Here is a 14,150-nt window from a genome sequence, read left to right as displayed (position 1 = left end):
AATCACCTCTGAGTTATCTCAACAGTCTTAGAATTAAAAAAAGTTTTTTGTGGAAAAAATGGAGCCTTGCTTCTCTGTGATTTATGTGGTGTTTGATTTATGTTTTCCAAGCTGTAGTAGTTCATAATTGAAGCACTTGTCATCACCACCCAAAAACTCTGGAAGACATAGCATCTTTTAATTTGCAAACTCAGCATTGGCCATACACAGAGATGTTAGGAGAGTTTTGTGGCCACCAAGTGCCACAGGCATCTAATGATGTGTTGCCACTGGGATGAGCCTTCCCATTTCATTGACAACATGTTTTATCTATTATGACAGACCTGGCTACTAGATTTTAATTGCTTGATGACAAGATCTATATTTGGGGGGGGCGGTAAGAATTGTCTGGGCAAATGTTTTGTGTTTAACACTTGTTTGGATTAAATGGTTATTTTCCTTGAAATTCTAAATAAGGTGCAGACAATGTGGGTGCCTAGGATTTTTGTGTGAATCAAGGGTAAGAATAACGGAAGAGCCTGTTCTGTGTTGGTGGTAAGCAAGCATTATTTGGAGGCTACTACATATACATACTGGAATCGAGCCTCGGATAAATGTACTGGTTGAACATTGATGATCCGAAACTGTTGCCAGCAACCAGATCGCATGCCTGCAGTTGGTGGGGAGATGTAGGAATGCTCAGTTGTTAGGATTATTTGGGAACCACAGACAATGAAGCATTCTGCCTCGAGGTTTTTCTGATAGAAAATGAGGCTGTCTCGAATCCTTTGTCTCAAGCTTGTCCAAACTTGAAAATTATCTTTCATATATTTTTTCTTATCCCTGTTTTTGGATTTATGCTAGCAGCAGTGTAATAAAAGGTCCTAGACTCTCAGAATGAAAACCCTAATTAATTTCTGCCTGGAAGATGCCACTCTAGATAAAAATATTCCTTCACTGCATTCTCAAAAATGTATTATTTCAGTACCACCCTCTTTTATGTATACTGATTTAATCTGTGGATAAGATAATGAATTTTAAAAGGCATTTCACCTTTCACAGTGTGCAAATAATATCAGGTACCACTGGCTTGATGTTAATTGTGGTCTGTGCACAGGACCATGAAGATTCTCTTGAGTCATCCTTTAAATATTTTCCCTTTATTTGTTTGCCTTTCAATCCTGTAGGTATTCCCACAGTTTAGGGTCTTTGCTTGGAGCTGAGGGTTTAATCTCATCGCATCTTATTTCCATTTCCCTTTCTCTTGGTTTATACCCTGAGACACTTGGGGAAAGGAAAATTCTTTGCCAGATTCTTCGGTCTTTGCTTGAGGCAAAGCTCCATGAACACCCACAAAGCAAAGACCACTGTTCAGAAAAGAAATTAGAGAGTTGTTCTTTCAAATTCTCATTTCTTGTTGTAGGGATTTAGAAGTGAGAAATAGCAGAGGAGAGGGTAAATCATAGCAGTGACAGGACGCTCCTTTGGTACAGCTGCTTGTGGTCAGTGTGAGGAATGAATGTGTGGGCAGTTTTGTTTGTGCTTCGTGCTCAGTCGTGTCTGACTCTTTTGCGACTCCATGGACTGCAGCCTGCTGGGCTCCTCTGTCCGTGGGATTCTCCAGGCAAGAAGACTGGAGTGAGTTGCCATTCCCTTCTGCAGGGGATCTTCCCAACCGAGGGACTGAACCCACATCTCCTTCGTTAACAGGCAGATTCTTTCCTGCTGAGCCACCAGTGAAGCCTGTGGGCAGTTTTATTGGGAGGACAAATTAAATGAGGAGCCAAACTCAAGATGCAGGAGAGGCAGGATGCCTCATTGAAAATGACGATTAGTAATTTGTTTCTGTAATTATCTCAAACGCAATTGCTTTTTGTGGATTTTGAATTATGATTTTTAAATTCAAATTGATGAAGAAATGGGTAAAATTTGCTTCTTCTCTAGAAAAGAGTTTTTCTTAAAATGAAGCTGTAAAAATCCTCCTCCCAAGCTTTTTTCTCAAGCATTATGAAAGCCAAGCTAAAAAGTCCTAGGCTTCAAGGTAGGATTAGGACAGTAGTCACCATTTAAGTGTTTTCCTGTAGTCTTTGTATCCTCACTTGCAATGTACTTTATGGTAGAGATTGAAAACCTTTCCTCCTCGTGACTGTAAGAGTTAGTGCCTCTTGGTGTGATGGATGGTAGGACTTCCTATGCTCCAGAAGGACCTGCTTTGGATATTGTTAGAGCCAGCAACAACTCACCTGCCGTGTGTCATTTGAAAGCATTTTCTGAGAAAAGTAAACTTGTATTTCTAAAATCTGTCATTCTGAAATGTGCCTGCACTATTTTAACTTGATCTGCAAGGAAAGATCCGGAGCAGGGCTGATGCTCTTCTTTCTCATCCTTAGTGCTCTCCCTGCCACATTTTCAGTCTGGTTGCAGCCAACGGCTATAACAGCTGTCTCCCAACGTGGCATGTGTGTTGACCTGTGGGCTTTTCTTGTGCCAGGAAACAATGTCATGAGAACCATCCATGGGGTGGGAGAGATGATGACCCAGATGGTGCTCAGCAGAGGCTCTATCTTCCCCATGAGTGTGCCTGACATTCAGCCCAGCCTGCACCCCAGCAAGCAGGGGAGCCCCACTGACCACGAGGACGTCACCGTCATGGACACCAAGCTGAAGATCATTGAGATTTTACAGGTGAGGGCTTACTGGGAGGGAAGCAATAGGCACCTACCTGTGCCTGTGGGCTTAATGTCTTAACTTTTTGTTCCAGATCACTGTGTAAATAGTCTGAAATACTGTTGTTCTAATTTTGTTTCATTTAAGATAATGATAAGCCTGGTAAGAAATCTCGCACTGACACTATTTAACATATTCATTACACGTGTGCATGCACATTAACTAGTTTAACGATGATACCTAACAAATGTGGAGTGCTTTGCGGTTGGCATAACTTCTTTCATATATATTTTGTCATTTAACATTGACCTTGATTTAATTTTACCTTAATTTAAGAAGGGTTTCAGAGTAGGTGAAGTTAAGATTGAATTCCAACTCTTTTTTTACTTTTAATTGAATTGGACATTTGATTCTATGTATACAGATTTATCGTAGTAAGAGACTTTTTATTTTTATTAACTTAAAAGCTAATTACTGTTTTTAGCATTTTATGTAAGTGACTGTCCTGATGTTTTTGTTTCCAAAAGGCTAGGAATAATAAATGTAAATATGTTTATTTATCTATGTACTTATTTTTAATTTTGGCTGTGTGGGCTCTTAGTTGCTGTGTGTGGGCTTTCTCTGGTTGCAGTGAGTAGCGGTTCCTCTCCATTGCTGTTCTTGGGCTTTGGTGGTTATGGTGCATGGGCTAAGTTGCCCCACAGCATGTGGAATCTTCCCGGACCAGAGATTGAACCCGCCGTGTCCCCTGCATTGGCAGAAGGATCCTTAACCACTAGACCACCAGGGAAGATCAATAATATATACATTTAAAAACTAACCTAGTCTAATACCTATGTCTGTGAAGTTAAAGGAATAAATTGCTATTTTGTGACCAGTGGTTTAGTATGGGATAGTAAATAAAATCTCATTACTATAGCTATGGATTCTTAGCACTTTTTTTTAAGTTTGGAAAGTAGTTTTATGATACTTTAATTATAGTATTTATTCCATATTTGAAAATTGGAGCCTGGAGTTTTTGAGGATCTATTAAAGTTCTGGTTACAATTTACTAAGTCTTTCATCCTAATTTAATGTAGACTAGCTACCAGAAGTGGGTTAGTTGTCCTGGAAGGATCTGTACATTTTTATTTAAAGTAATTAGATTTATAATCATAAAATGTTTCACAGTTCCTCCATGAATTCCAAAGGCTAAGTCCTGAGAAATTATTGGCAGGCATCCCAACCCCGTGTTCACTACCCTGAGAAATCACTCAGTTGTCCTGTTCTTAACCCAGGGAAGGTGTTGATCACCTGACGTGTGGGCCTAAAGGGCTCCCAGCTTAGTGTCATCCTCCTCATGGGACAGACTCTGAAATACATGTCCTGATTTTAGCCCAATAACAGTTACAGATATTCTGCATTTACAAAACAGTCCATTATAGCTAAAAAATGATGATATGGCGGAACCATGGCAGGGCAGAGCAGGACTGGCTTACTTTTGCTGCTGCTTTTGGGTTCTTCATGTATTTCTGGTTGAACCTCTGTTCTTGCTCCAGTTTTTGTGTGTCTGTGTCTGACTCTGATTCCCTGTGTCTGTGTTCCCCTGTGCTCCTCTTGAATGTTTCTTTTTTAGAATGTCTCTTCAAGAATTTCTTTGTAGCCACGTTCCTAAAGCAAGTCTCCTGCTTTCTTGCCAGCTCCTCTTCCTCTCCAGCCCTTCCTTTCTTTTCCCATCATTTTGTGTATTTTCTTTTCATCTTTATGTTTCTCGCTCATTCTCTCCCTCTGTCTGTCTTCAGCCCTTTGTTAACTCTTTCTCTGCCTTTCTTTTTGTTCTTCCCTTTCCCCCTCCCCTTCTACCTTCGATTATTTTTCACAATTAACTATATTAGAGATGAAAGTTTGAATTTTGGCTCTATTTATAAAATGTAATTCCTTGAATATTAATCATCAACTAAAAGCCAATGAGTGTTTCATTAATTTATGTTTTCATTCTTTGTTCTTTACATGAAAGTGAAGTGTTAGTCGCCTAGTTGTGTTTGACTCTTTGTGACCCCATGGACTGTACCTGCCAGGCTCCTCTGTCCATGGGATATTCCAGGCAAGAATCCTGGGTTAGCTTTCTATTTCCTTCTTCAGGGGATCTTCCCAACCCAGGGATCAAACTCAGGCAGGCAGATTCTTAAGCGTCTGAGCCACCAGAGAAATGAATTCGCTTAAAAAACCAACTCTTCATTTTATGCATCTGCAGTCTAGCTTCTGCTCCTGTCATTCTGCTCACCAAACCCACTGGTCCTTTCTCAGCCCTCTTGTCCCACAATCTGTCTCCAGCTTTGAAAATCCCCTTAGTAACTGGAATCAGTTCAACAAATAGCTGTAGTGGTGCTCAGTGCATGCTAATAAGAGTTTCTTTGGTGTTTGCTTTTCTCTCTGGATTATATGCTGTTCAGAGGCAGGTGTTATACCCTTGGCACCTTTTCCGCACTCTTGGTACCTGCCTCGGTATCTGGCTCAACAAGTTTGTGGAACTTGACTGAACATAGCTGACACGGAGCATGGCTGTGACCCAGGAGGAACATAAGGGTCTAACAGAAGAGGAATAGGGAGAAGGAAGAGAGAGAGGCATTCAACTTTGGACCCGTAGCTGTAAATAATGTGTTGGGTGAGCAGAAAGGAGAAAAATTGATTTGGACTGGGGAACCAGGGAAAGCTTCATTTCAAAAGGGATTCAAACCTTGGAGGATATCTCAAAAGCTAGTAATTATGGGGTAGAGGAGAAGAATATTCAAGGTAAAGTGAACAATGGAAATAAATGTGAGGAGGCAAGAGAGACACTGCAGGCATTCCAGCCTGTGCTGTTGGGATGGAGAGAGAGGAAGGGGGCGGGAGGGTGGGAGGAGGGAGATGGGGGTCTGACACTGACTGTGGCATAGATAGTGAGAACTGGGTTTGGAGGGTACCACCAAACCCCAAGTTTTCTGAGACTTGCATGACCATTACTGTTTGCTGTCTCAATGAGCATCTCTTAAGAGAGTGTAGGGGACACAGATAATAATTGTACTGGGAGCAAAGGCTGTCCCAGGACTCTCCGAGGCAACCTGAGATGGCAGGCTGCCCTGTGCAAGTCTGCCTCTCTGTTGTTTCCCATCTCCACTCAGGTAGCAACATATACCTTTTCCTTCTTGATCTCCATTATATTTATATCACATGGGTAGCCCTCGATCATTTCCCAAGTATGTTAACAATGCTGTGCCAGGGACTGACAGCCCTGTAGTTGAGACTCCATGCTTCTGCTGCGGGGGTGAGGGTTTGATTCCTGCTTGGGGAACTAAGATTCCACATGCTGTGCAGTGAAGCAAAAAGCAAGTAACAACAACAAACAGGACTATGGCAAAATATATTTAGTTTTTCCAATTCAATCACTCTTCTTGAGGACCCTGGGCTCCAGGCACTTGCATCCTTCTCAGTACTGAGCACAGATGGGAACCTTGTTGGTACTTAGTCTCTGTCAATATGTCCGTTAAAGAGAACAAGGACAGCAACACAGGGCCAAGGAGAGCCAGGCAGCAGTGAGGCATATCCCTGGTATACCGGATGCTGTTGCTTAAGCTGCCCCTCTGAAGCCTAGCTCCAGGACTCCTTTTGTTATAGTCAGAATCCACACTATTGTAGCTAAAATCTTGGCCTTTCTTTTGTGAACGAGGGTCTCAGCTCCAGCACTTTTCTTATGGAGCCAGTGGAAACTCTGCTCAGGGCTCAGGAAATTATGTCATCATAACGTCTTCATCCATGTCTACTGGATACCCCCACCTGGAATATTCCAAGAGTGATCGTGGGAAGTCAAGTCGTCTTCTTTTCAAAAGCTGTTGAGGGATTTTACTGGCATTGGCTCCTGCAAATGCCTCACTGTGCTTAGTGTTATGCTGTTTATTATGTGTGTGATGGAAGTGTTGATTTTCCAGTAAAGTTTCGAAGTAGTTCATGTGACATGTTGATAGTTAGGTTGTTCTTGCTGTCCTGTAATGAAATGAATTTTTAAACACCATGCTGACGAAAGGAACTTATGTTGTTTTTAATGTTTCTTATAGTTTATCTTGAGTGTCAGACTAGATTATAGGATCTCCTATATGCTGTCAATATATAAGAAGGAATTCGGGGAGAACAACGGAAATGCCGAAATGTCCACCAATGGCTCTCCTGATACACTGCTGCCATCAGGTATTACCTTTGTGACAATATTTGCTCTCTGGATGATGGTTCCATGAAAACTTGAAAGTTCCTTTTGATGTTTTAAGACAAGAAGCATTTGTATGAGACAAAAATGTCTAAATAATCTCCACCAATGAAATGAAGGAGCTGAGACAGAAATTAAATAACTTGTCAAGAATGGCAGGGAGGATGTTTGCTGCTTCTGGTGCTCGGTCCTTTGAATGCAGTTTCTCTTGTTATCTTCACAACTCCACAAGTTTGAGTACTCTTTATTGTGCCAGTTTACTGGTAAGAAGACCGAGGTTAGAGCAGTTAAGTTACTTGCTTAAAGTTATGAAGTAGTGGAAAAGGGATTTTCTCTGAGCTCTCTCCAACTCGAGGTCTGAATCTTCTAAGAATTATGCTGTTTTGGTGAAAATCCAAGGGGATTATTTTTTTGGCTTGATCACAGAGCATGTGAAATGCATCTATCAGGAAGAAAGGTATTTTGTAGGAATTACCCAACTCGAGAATAAAGACGTGGCATTCTCATAAAGGTCTGGATGTGGATGTTGGTTTTACCGTGTATGTATGTGTGTTGGTTCTTTATTATCTTGTACAGTTGTAAACTGGTACTGTTTTCCAGTTTTTCACATTTAAAGTGTGTAAGAATGAAGCTACTCTCTCTGTGAGTATAGGAGCATAATGACATAAGAGCATAAAAATTATTGTAAAAATATTGTGACTCTAGAAAGTACCTTATGAAACCCAAGAAGTATTAAATCACCATTTTTTTTCTGGCTAGATCAGGCCAGCTGTGACAAGCTGGAAACTGTATCATATTGAAGATGGAATCTTTATCATTGACTATTTAGCCAGTTTACAGAACTCTTTTGCTGGGGTAGGATGTATATACAGATATGAAAATTCTTGGGAACTACAACCACTGTGATAACATCAGGGAGCCTCTTCTTTGTGCATCAGTCAGTTTGATAGGAAAGTCAGAGTAGTTAACATGGGTGCTAAGCCAAACGTCCTGCTCCCTGACTCATCGGTACCGTCCAAAGGCGGTGTGCTCTACAGATGGAGTTCAGCTCTCCTGAGCTAGAAGTCTCCCTGGCACATTTACAGCTGTGTTGTTTTTATGTTTCCCAGAAGTGTAGAACCCCAAGGGGCTAGTTCCAGGAATGAGGAGGCAGAACCAGAAAGTCTTGCTGGCGTCTGCATTGACACTAGCATAACAATTATTGGCTCTCAGAAGCCAGACTTCTGGAAAAAGGAGCTCTGTCAGTAAAAGTGTGGGAGAGGAAGTCTAGGGGCATCCCCAGAAAACCAGTCTTCTTTGATTTATCTGACCTTTTAAATTGGTTGTATTTGTATGAGGTAGCTTTCTGGGAATAATTTTTTCCCTTTTTAAATCTTGCTCCTTTTTCTTTTCATGCTTTGGAGATGAGAAATAAATTGTGTACCTATCATAGACATCTTCAAAATGTTAGTGCTGGGAATGGGTGAGGAATCAAGACTGGTTCACATTAAAAAAAAAAAAAAAGCACTCTGTCCCACAAGAGGAAGGTATGGAATTGCAAAAGTAAGCTTAGGTTAAAAGATCATATTGTTTAGAACTACCATGTAATAACAAGGTTCCTTATATGTATATTGTGATTCTTTAAAAAAATATTATCTTTCCATATCATTATCCATTTAAATTATATGTATGTATATAGGTACGAGTGTATGTAGTTTATATATATATATATATACACACACACACGTGCTTATATAGATGAAGAAACTTTGTAAATAGTTCTTTGTGATCTTTTCAATGTATCTTTGAGCATAATGATTTTAAAATGTAAACTTCAATTTAAAATATTGATGAATAAGAGACATTGTATTGTGACTTTTTAAAGTGTTAATTGACTTTTGGTGGCATAAAGAAATTAAGACAAAAATATTTTTAGGTATGCTACATTAATATAAATATTGGGACTCCTAATTATAAAAATATAAAGAATGGATTTTTTACCATTTATCTTTGCAGCTATTGTTCCTGATATAGATGAAATTGCAGCTCAGGCAGAAACTATGTTTGCTGGAAGGTATAGTAGCATTTATGTATCATTATTTTATTAATAAGATTTTACTTAGAATTTTACAATACTTTGTCATTCCCTATATCTATTTAATTTTATATCCTTTATGGTTGCCAACATAATTCCTGCCAGAAATGAAGCTGCGAATTTACTAGAGAAGAGAAAGCATATCTTTTCTTTAGGTCAGGTTAAAAAAAAAAAAAAGACAGTCGAGATGAGATCAGTGTATTGAACTTTCCCCTGAATTCTTTGCTTTTCTTTCCTCAAATAATGACAGCACACGAACGCCCTTTAAGTCCTCTGGCAAAAATATCGCTGGATCTTGCAAAACACTGCTTCCCAAAATCTGAGAAATCTGAGGCAAGAAAGTAACTTCTTTCAATGTTATCATTAACTATATATGTGAGAACTAATGCTTATTATCTGCCAGTTGAAATATCCATATGATTGAAGAAAATGAAGTATCTCTGCCATGGCTACCCTCCTTTGCTGTCAGAAGCCCTACTATTCATTGTTTTTAGGTGGTTTCTTTGGTTTCCCCAGAAATGAAACTAATAGTCAAAAGGAAAAGAAAAAAAACTGTACGATGTCTGAGCTGCAAATACTGAGTTTCTAGCATCCATTTTTATTGCAGATTTGCTGTATGTACCTAACGGATTTCTGTACCTAGCCTTGTGTTGCATTTTCTTTGATTAGCAAGAGAGAGAAGCAGACAGACTCAGGGAAGCCCAAAAAGGATTTTTATCTCTAGTGAACTTTTGGTTTAGGTTTGTTTTTATATTGTTTTGCCAGTTTCTGCTGTTGTTATTGTTACTGTGTTTTCCTATTCAAGTATTTCATTATTCCTGAGAAGAGGATAAACCAGGGTATGGTTTTCACCGTAAAATAAACCAACTTTTCATCCGGGTAATCTAGCCCAGAGTCCGAATACCGGAGACTCGCGGAGTTGCCCTGGCTATGGCCTTGCCTGTGTGCGTGCGCATGCGCATGCGCGTGCTGTCCCTCACTACCTCCCCGCCTGTCCTGAGGAGGTTTTGGGCCTTGTGGGGAAGGGGGGGGGGGGGGGGGGGGGTGGTAAATTGGCCCTTGCTGCTGCTGCTGCTGCTGCTAAGTTGCTTCAGTCGTGTCTGACTCTGTGCGCCCCCAGAGACGGCAGCCCACCAGGCTCCCCCATCCCTGGGATTCTCCAGGCAAGAACACTGGAGTGGGTTGCCATTTCCTTCTCCAATGCGTGAAAGTGAAAAGTGAAAGGGAAGTCGCTCAGTCGTGTCCGACTCCTAGCGACCCCACGGACTGCAGCCTACCAGGCTACTGCGTCCATGGGATCTATCCAACTGATATGCCTTCTCAATAAGCGCTTCTGGATTGATTCAGATTCTGTCTTTTGTCTGTACCTAGATTACCAGATCATCCCAGTTTGCCTGCGGCTTTCCTAGTGCAATCACTGAGCGTCCCCCATCTTAGGAACCTTCTCAGTCTTGGACAGACTGGGAATTTGGTCACCCCTCCTTTCATGGACAGTCACAAGCTTTTCTTTATGTTCCGTTTCCTCATTCGTTGTGCCTGCAAGCTAAGTCGCTTCAGTCGTGTCCGAATCTTTGTGACTCTATGGATTGTAGCCCTCCAGCCTCCTCTGTTTCTGGGGATTCTCCAGACAAGAATAATGGAGTGGGTTGCCATGCCCTTCTCCAGGGGATCTTCCCAACCCAGGAATCAAACCCACGTCTCTTATGTCTCCTGCATTGGCAGGTAGATTCTTTACTACTAGCGCCACCCTGGGAAGCCCCCTTATTAGTAACATGAGGCCAAAGAAAGTAAAAATGCCTTCCTTGGCAACTTCCAATTTTTTGTGGAGGGGTGATGGTGGAAATGGTGTAAGTCTGAGAATGTATACACAATATTAGCCACTTATGACTAGATTTTATGTAAATACAAGTCTTTTAGAATGATTTTTTGGTTTTACAGAAAGGAGAAAAATCCAGTTCAACTTGATGATGAAGGAGGCAGGACGTTTTTACGGGTTCTTATTCATCTGATCATGCATGACTACCCGCCTCTGCTATCAGGAGCCCTGCAGCTGCTGTTCAAGCACTTCAGCCAGAGAGCGGAAGTTTTACAGGCATTTAAACAGGTGAGATTGAGTAGCCTTCAGTGCTTCCACCCACAGAGGCTCTGAAATGTTGTTTATAGCATCCAACCTGACTTAATGGTTGCAGAGTTAATGAGACTGCAGCTTTTCCTGGGGACACTTTCTATTTTTAAAGATAGATATGGCCTTGTCTGCAGCTAAGACATGATCTATTTTAGAAGGTGATTTTTCAGTTAATATCTTTAATGTGGATGATAGGCACTAAGATTTAGGAAGGCACTGAGGGATAATAACATATTAGGAGTTTTGTTGCCCCTGCTGTTATTCTGACCCTAAATTTTACTGAACAGTATGGGTATTGCACCAAAATCAATGTTTTGTGATTGAAAAATATATGAATCCAAAAGAGAAGAATTGTGATGGAGCTAATCTTTTTCTTTGTCATCTTTGAATGATACCAATTTTGAGACCATGAATGAGGACTATCTCCAGGCTTATATATATTTCACTAATAGTTCCTTAATAGAGCATTGATCTTCATTAGGAAATTTTACAGGAATATGTTAAAATATGAAATAATTAAAAGTAATTATATAAGTAGATAAAACTATTCATATATTCTGGAGAAGGCAATGGCAACCCACTCCAGAACTCTTGCCTGGAAAATCCCATGGACAGAGGAGCCTGGTAGGCTGCAGTCCATGGGGTCGCAAAGAGTCGGGCACGACTGAGCAACTTCACTTTCACTTTGCACTTTCACGCATTGGTGAAGGAAATGGCAACCCACTCCAGTGTTCTTGCCTGGAGAATCCCAGGGACAGGGGAGCCTGGTGGGCTGCCGTCTATGGGGTCGCACAGAGTCAGACACGACTGAAGAGACTTAGCAGCAGCAGCATTCATATACTCACATAATATATACAAATTAAGCTTCAGACTGTATGGGTATTTTCTTCCACTTATTTTTATGTTTCTACCTGTTTCAAACAGGGGGTCTCAGAAGAATTAACTTTATCAGTAAAATTACAGTTGGGGTATCTTTTACTTTAAATTACTCTTTAACATTTTGAAAAGCATTGTTAGGGCTCACTTTTTTATACGTATAATTCCTTATAACATGCGAATATATTAAGTGGAATTTACAGATACTTTCAGGTAAATTTTCATGATCAATATACATGTAAAATATCCATAAATAGCCTAGAAATACTAAACTTCAACTGAAGGACACATATGTTGAAAGACTTGGGGTTCTTGACATAAATGAAATTCCGTAAGTAAATCGAGGATTGAAATTCTGTTTCCAGGTGCAGTTGCTGGTGTCTAATCAGGATGTAGATAACTACAAGCAGATCAAGGCAGATTTAGACCAGCTTCGACTTACTGTAGAGAAATCGGAGTTATGGGTTGAGAAGAGCAGCAGCTATGAGAATGGAGAAATGGGTGAAAATCAAGTAAAAGGTGGTGAAGAGCCAATTGAGGTTTGTTTTCAAGATCTAAATTGAAATCATCCGAACAATATCTTTTAAACGAGCATAAAATTTCCATTTACCAAGTTGATAATCCACATAAATTTGTACTTTGGTTAATTCTTGTTAATTGTTCTCATTATATCATCTGCCTCCTTTTTCACTCTTTCTCCTTCCCACTCTCAGTCTTATAATCCAAGAATCAAGACAACAGGATGGAGTGAGGTGGAGAGAAAAGGAGTAGGTCGTAAGCCTAAACCTATGAAGAGAGGGGAATTTTCATTTTTAACATTCATGTTGGCTTTTTTATCGCCAACCTATAAATCATTCATTATTGAATATCCTTATAAATAAGTAAAAATACCCAAATGAAAGGACATTGCCAACATGAAAATCCCCCAAATTTGTTTGATCTGAAAAATGGTAAAATGGTGTTCATAAGTCTTTTGTTATATTGGTTTTAGTTTTCACTGGGCTAATTTCATTGCTGTTTCTGCATTTTGCTAAATGCTAAATAAACCATTAAAATTTTTTAAGCATTTTTTAGATCAGTGCCGACACCATAATTGATAATATATTGAGTTTCTTAAATACCTGTCCAGTGTTTTATTTAGTTATTATTTTTTAATTTGGCTGTATTGAGTTTTAGTTTCAACATGCGAGATGTTCGATCTTAGTTTTGTCATGCAGAATCTTTAGTTGTGGCTGTGGACTCTTAGTTGTGGCATGTGGAATCTAGTTCTCTGACCATGATCCAAATGGTCAAAGCTGGGTTCCCTGCTTTGAGAGTACCAGATTTTAGCCACTGGACCACAGGGAAGTCCCTATTTAGTTATTATTTTAATCTATAGGAATGTAAACTGTTTAGAGGGGTTTACCTGCTCCGACTTTTCTGTTTGTTGCAATACCCAAAGTATTTTGTAGTGTAGGGTGTTGAGTAGGAGGTAATTAGTGGGAATGGAAAATAATAAGATGCTGAAAAATTCCAAAGGGAAGTTCAGTGGTAGGTAACTACTTTCTACTTGTCTCAGGACTAATCGCCACTGATCTGCACAATATTTTTGACTTAATTCTTTAGAAACTTTTCTGTGATTTTATGATATAAGTTGGCTCAATGGTAAAGAATCTGGCTGCCAGTACAGGAGACGCAGGAGACATGGGTTCAATTTGTGGGTCGGGAAGATCCCTTGGAGGTGGAAATGGCAACCCACTCCAGTATTGTTGCCTGGAGAATCCCCATGGACAGAGGAGCTTGGTGGGCAATAGTCTATGGCGTCGCAAAGAGTCAGACATGACTTAGCAACTAAGTACATACACGCATGTGATATAAGTTAGTGGCATGCAGAATTTCTACAGCCTTTTTGTTGTTGTTGAAATGGAGTTCTTCCATAGCATTTAAGATATAAGAGAAAATTCAACACTTATATAGTATTTGCTATATTACCAACTCTTACAGCAGAAACTGTCATGCAAGGTATATTTTTTTAAAATGTTACAGTAGACTTTGGAGATAGTTATAAAGATCACATTTCTGAATCAGCTGAATTAACTGAAATTCAGAAAACCCAAGGATTTTCTCACTATCAAGCAGCTCTATGTGATTTTTAACTCACGTCTTTTTAATGATAAACTCCAGGCTCTTTAAAGTGTAAAATTGCACTTTCTGATACAATATTTAAAGTTATT

General features: G+C 39.9%; 1 protein-coding gene across 1 annotated transcript in view; it reads left to right on the top strand.

The window, feature by feature from the left end:
* The window catches only part of ITPR2 (inositol 1,4,5-trisphosphate receptor type 2), a 589,478-nt gene that overhangs the window by 228,044 nt on the left and 347,284 nt on the right, over window positions 1-14,150 (top strand). Inside the window, exons 22-26 of the mRNA XM_027541575.1 lie at window positions 2,471-2,664; window positions 6,717-6,846; window positions 8,858-8,915; window positions 10,875-11,040; window positions 12,303-12,476. Coding sequence (XP_027397376.1) covers window positions 2,471-2,664; window positions 6,717-6,846; window positions 8,858-8,915; window positions 10,875-11,040; window positions 12,303-12,476 — 722 coding nt within the window. The remainder of the gene's footprint in view (window positions 1-2,470; window positions 2,665-6,716; window positions 6,847-8,857; window positions 8,916-10,874; window positions 11,041-12,302; window positions 12,477-14,150) is intronic.

This window comes from Bos indicus x Bos taurus, chromosome 5, assembly GCF_003369695.1.
Source record: "Bos indicus x Bos taurus breed Angus x Brahman F1 hybrid chromosome 5, Bos_hybrid_MaternalHap_v2.0, whole genome shotgun sequence".
Classification (NCBI taxonomy): domain Eukaryota; kingdom Metazoa; phylum Chordata; class Mammalia; order Artiodactyla; family Bovidae; genus Bos; species Bos indicus x Bos taurus.
This window is presented reverse-complemented; position numbering and strand designations above follow the sequence as displayed.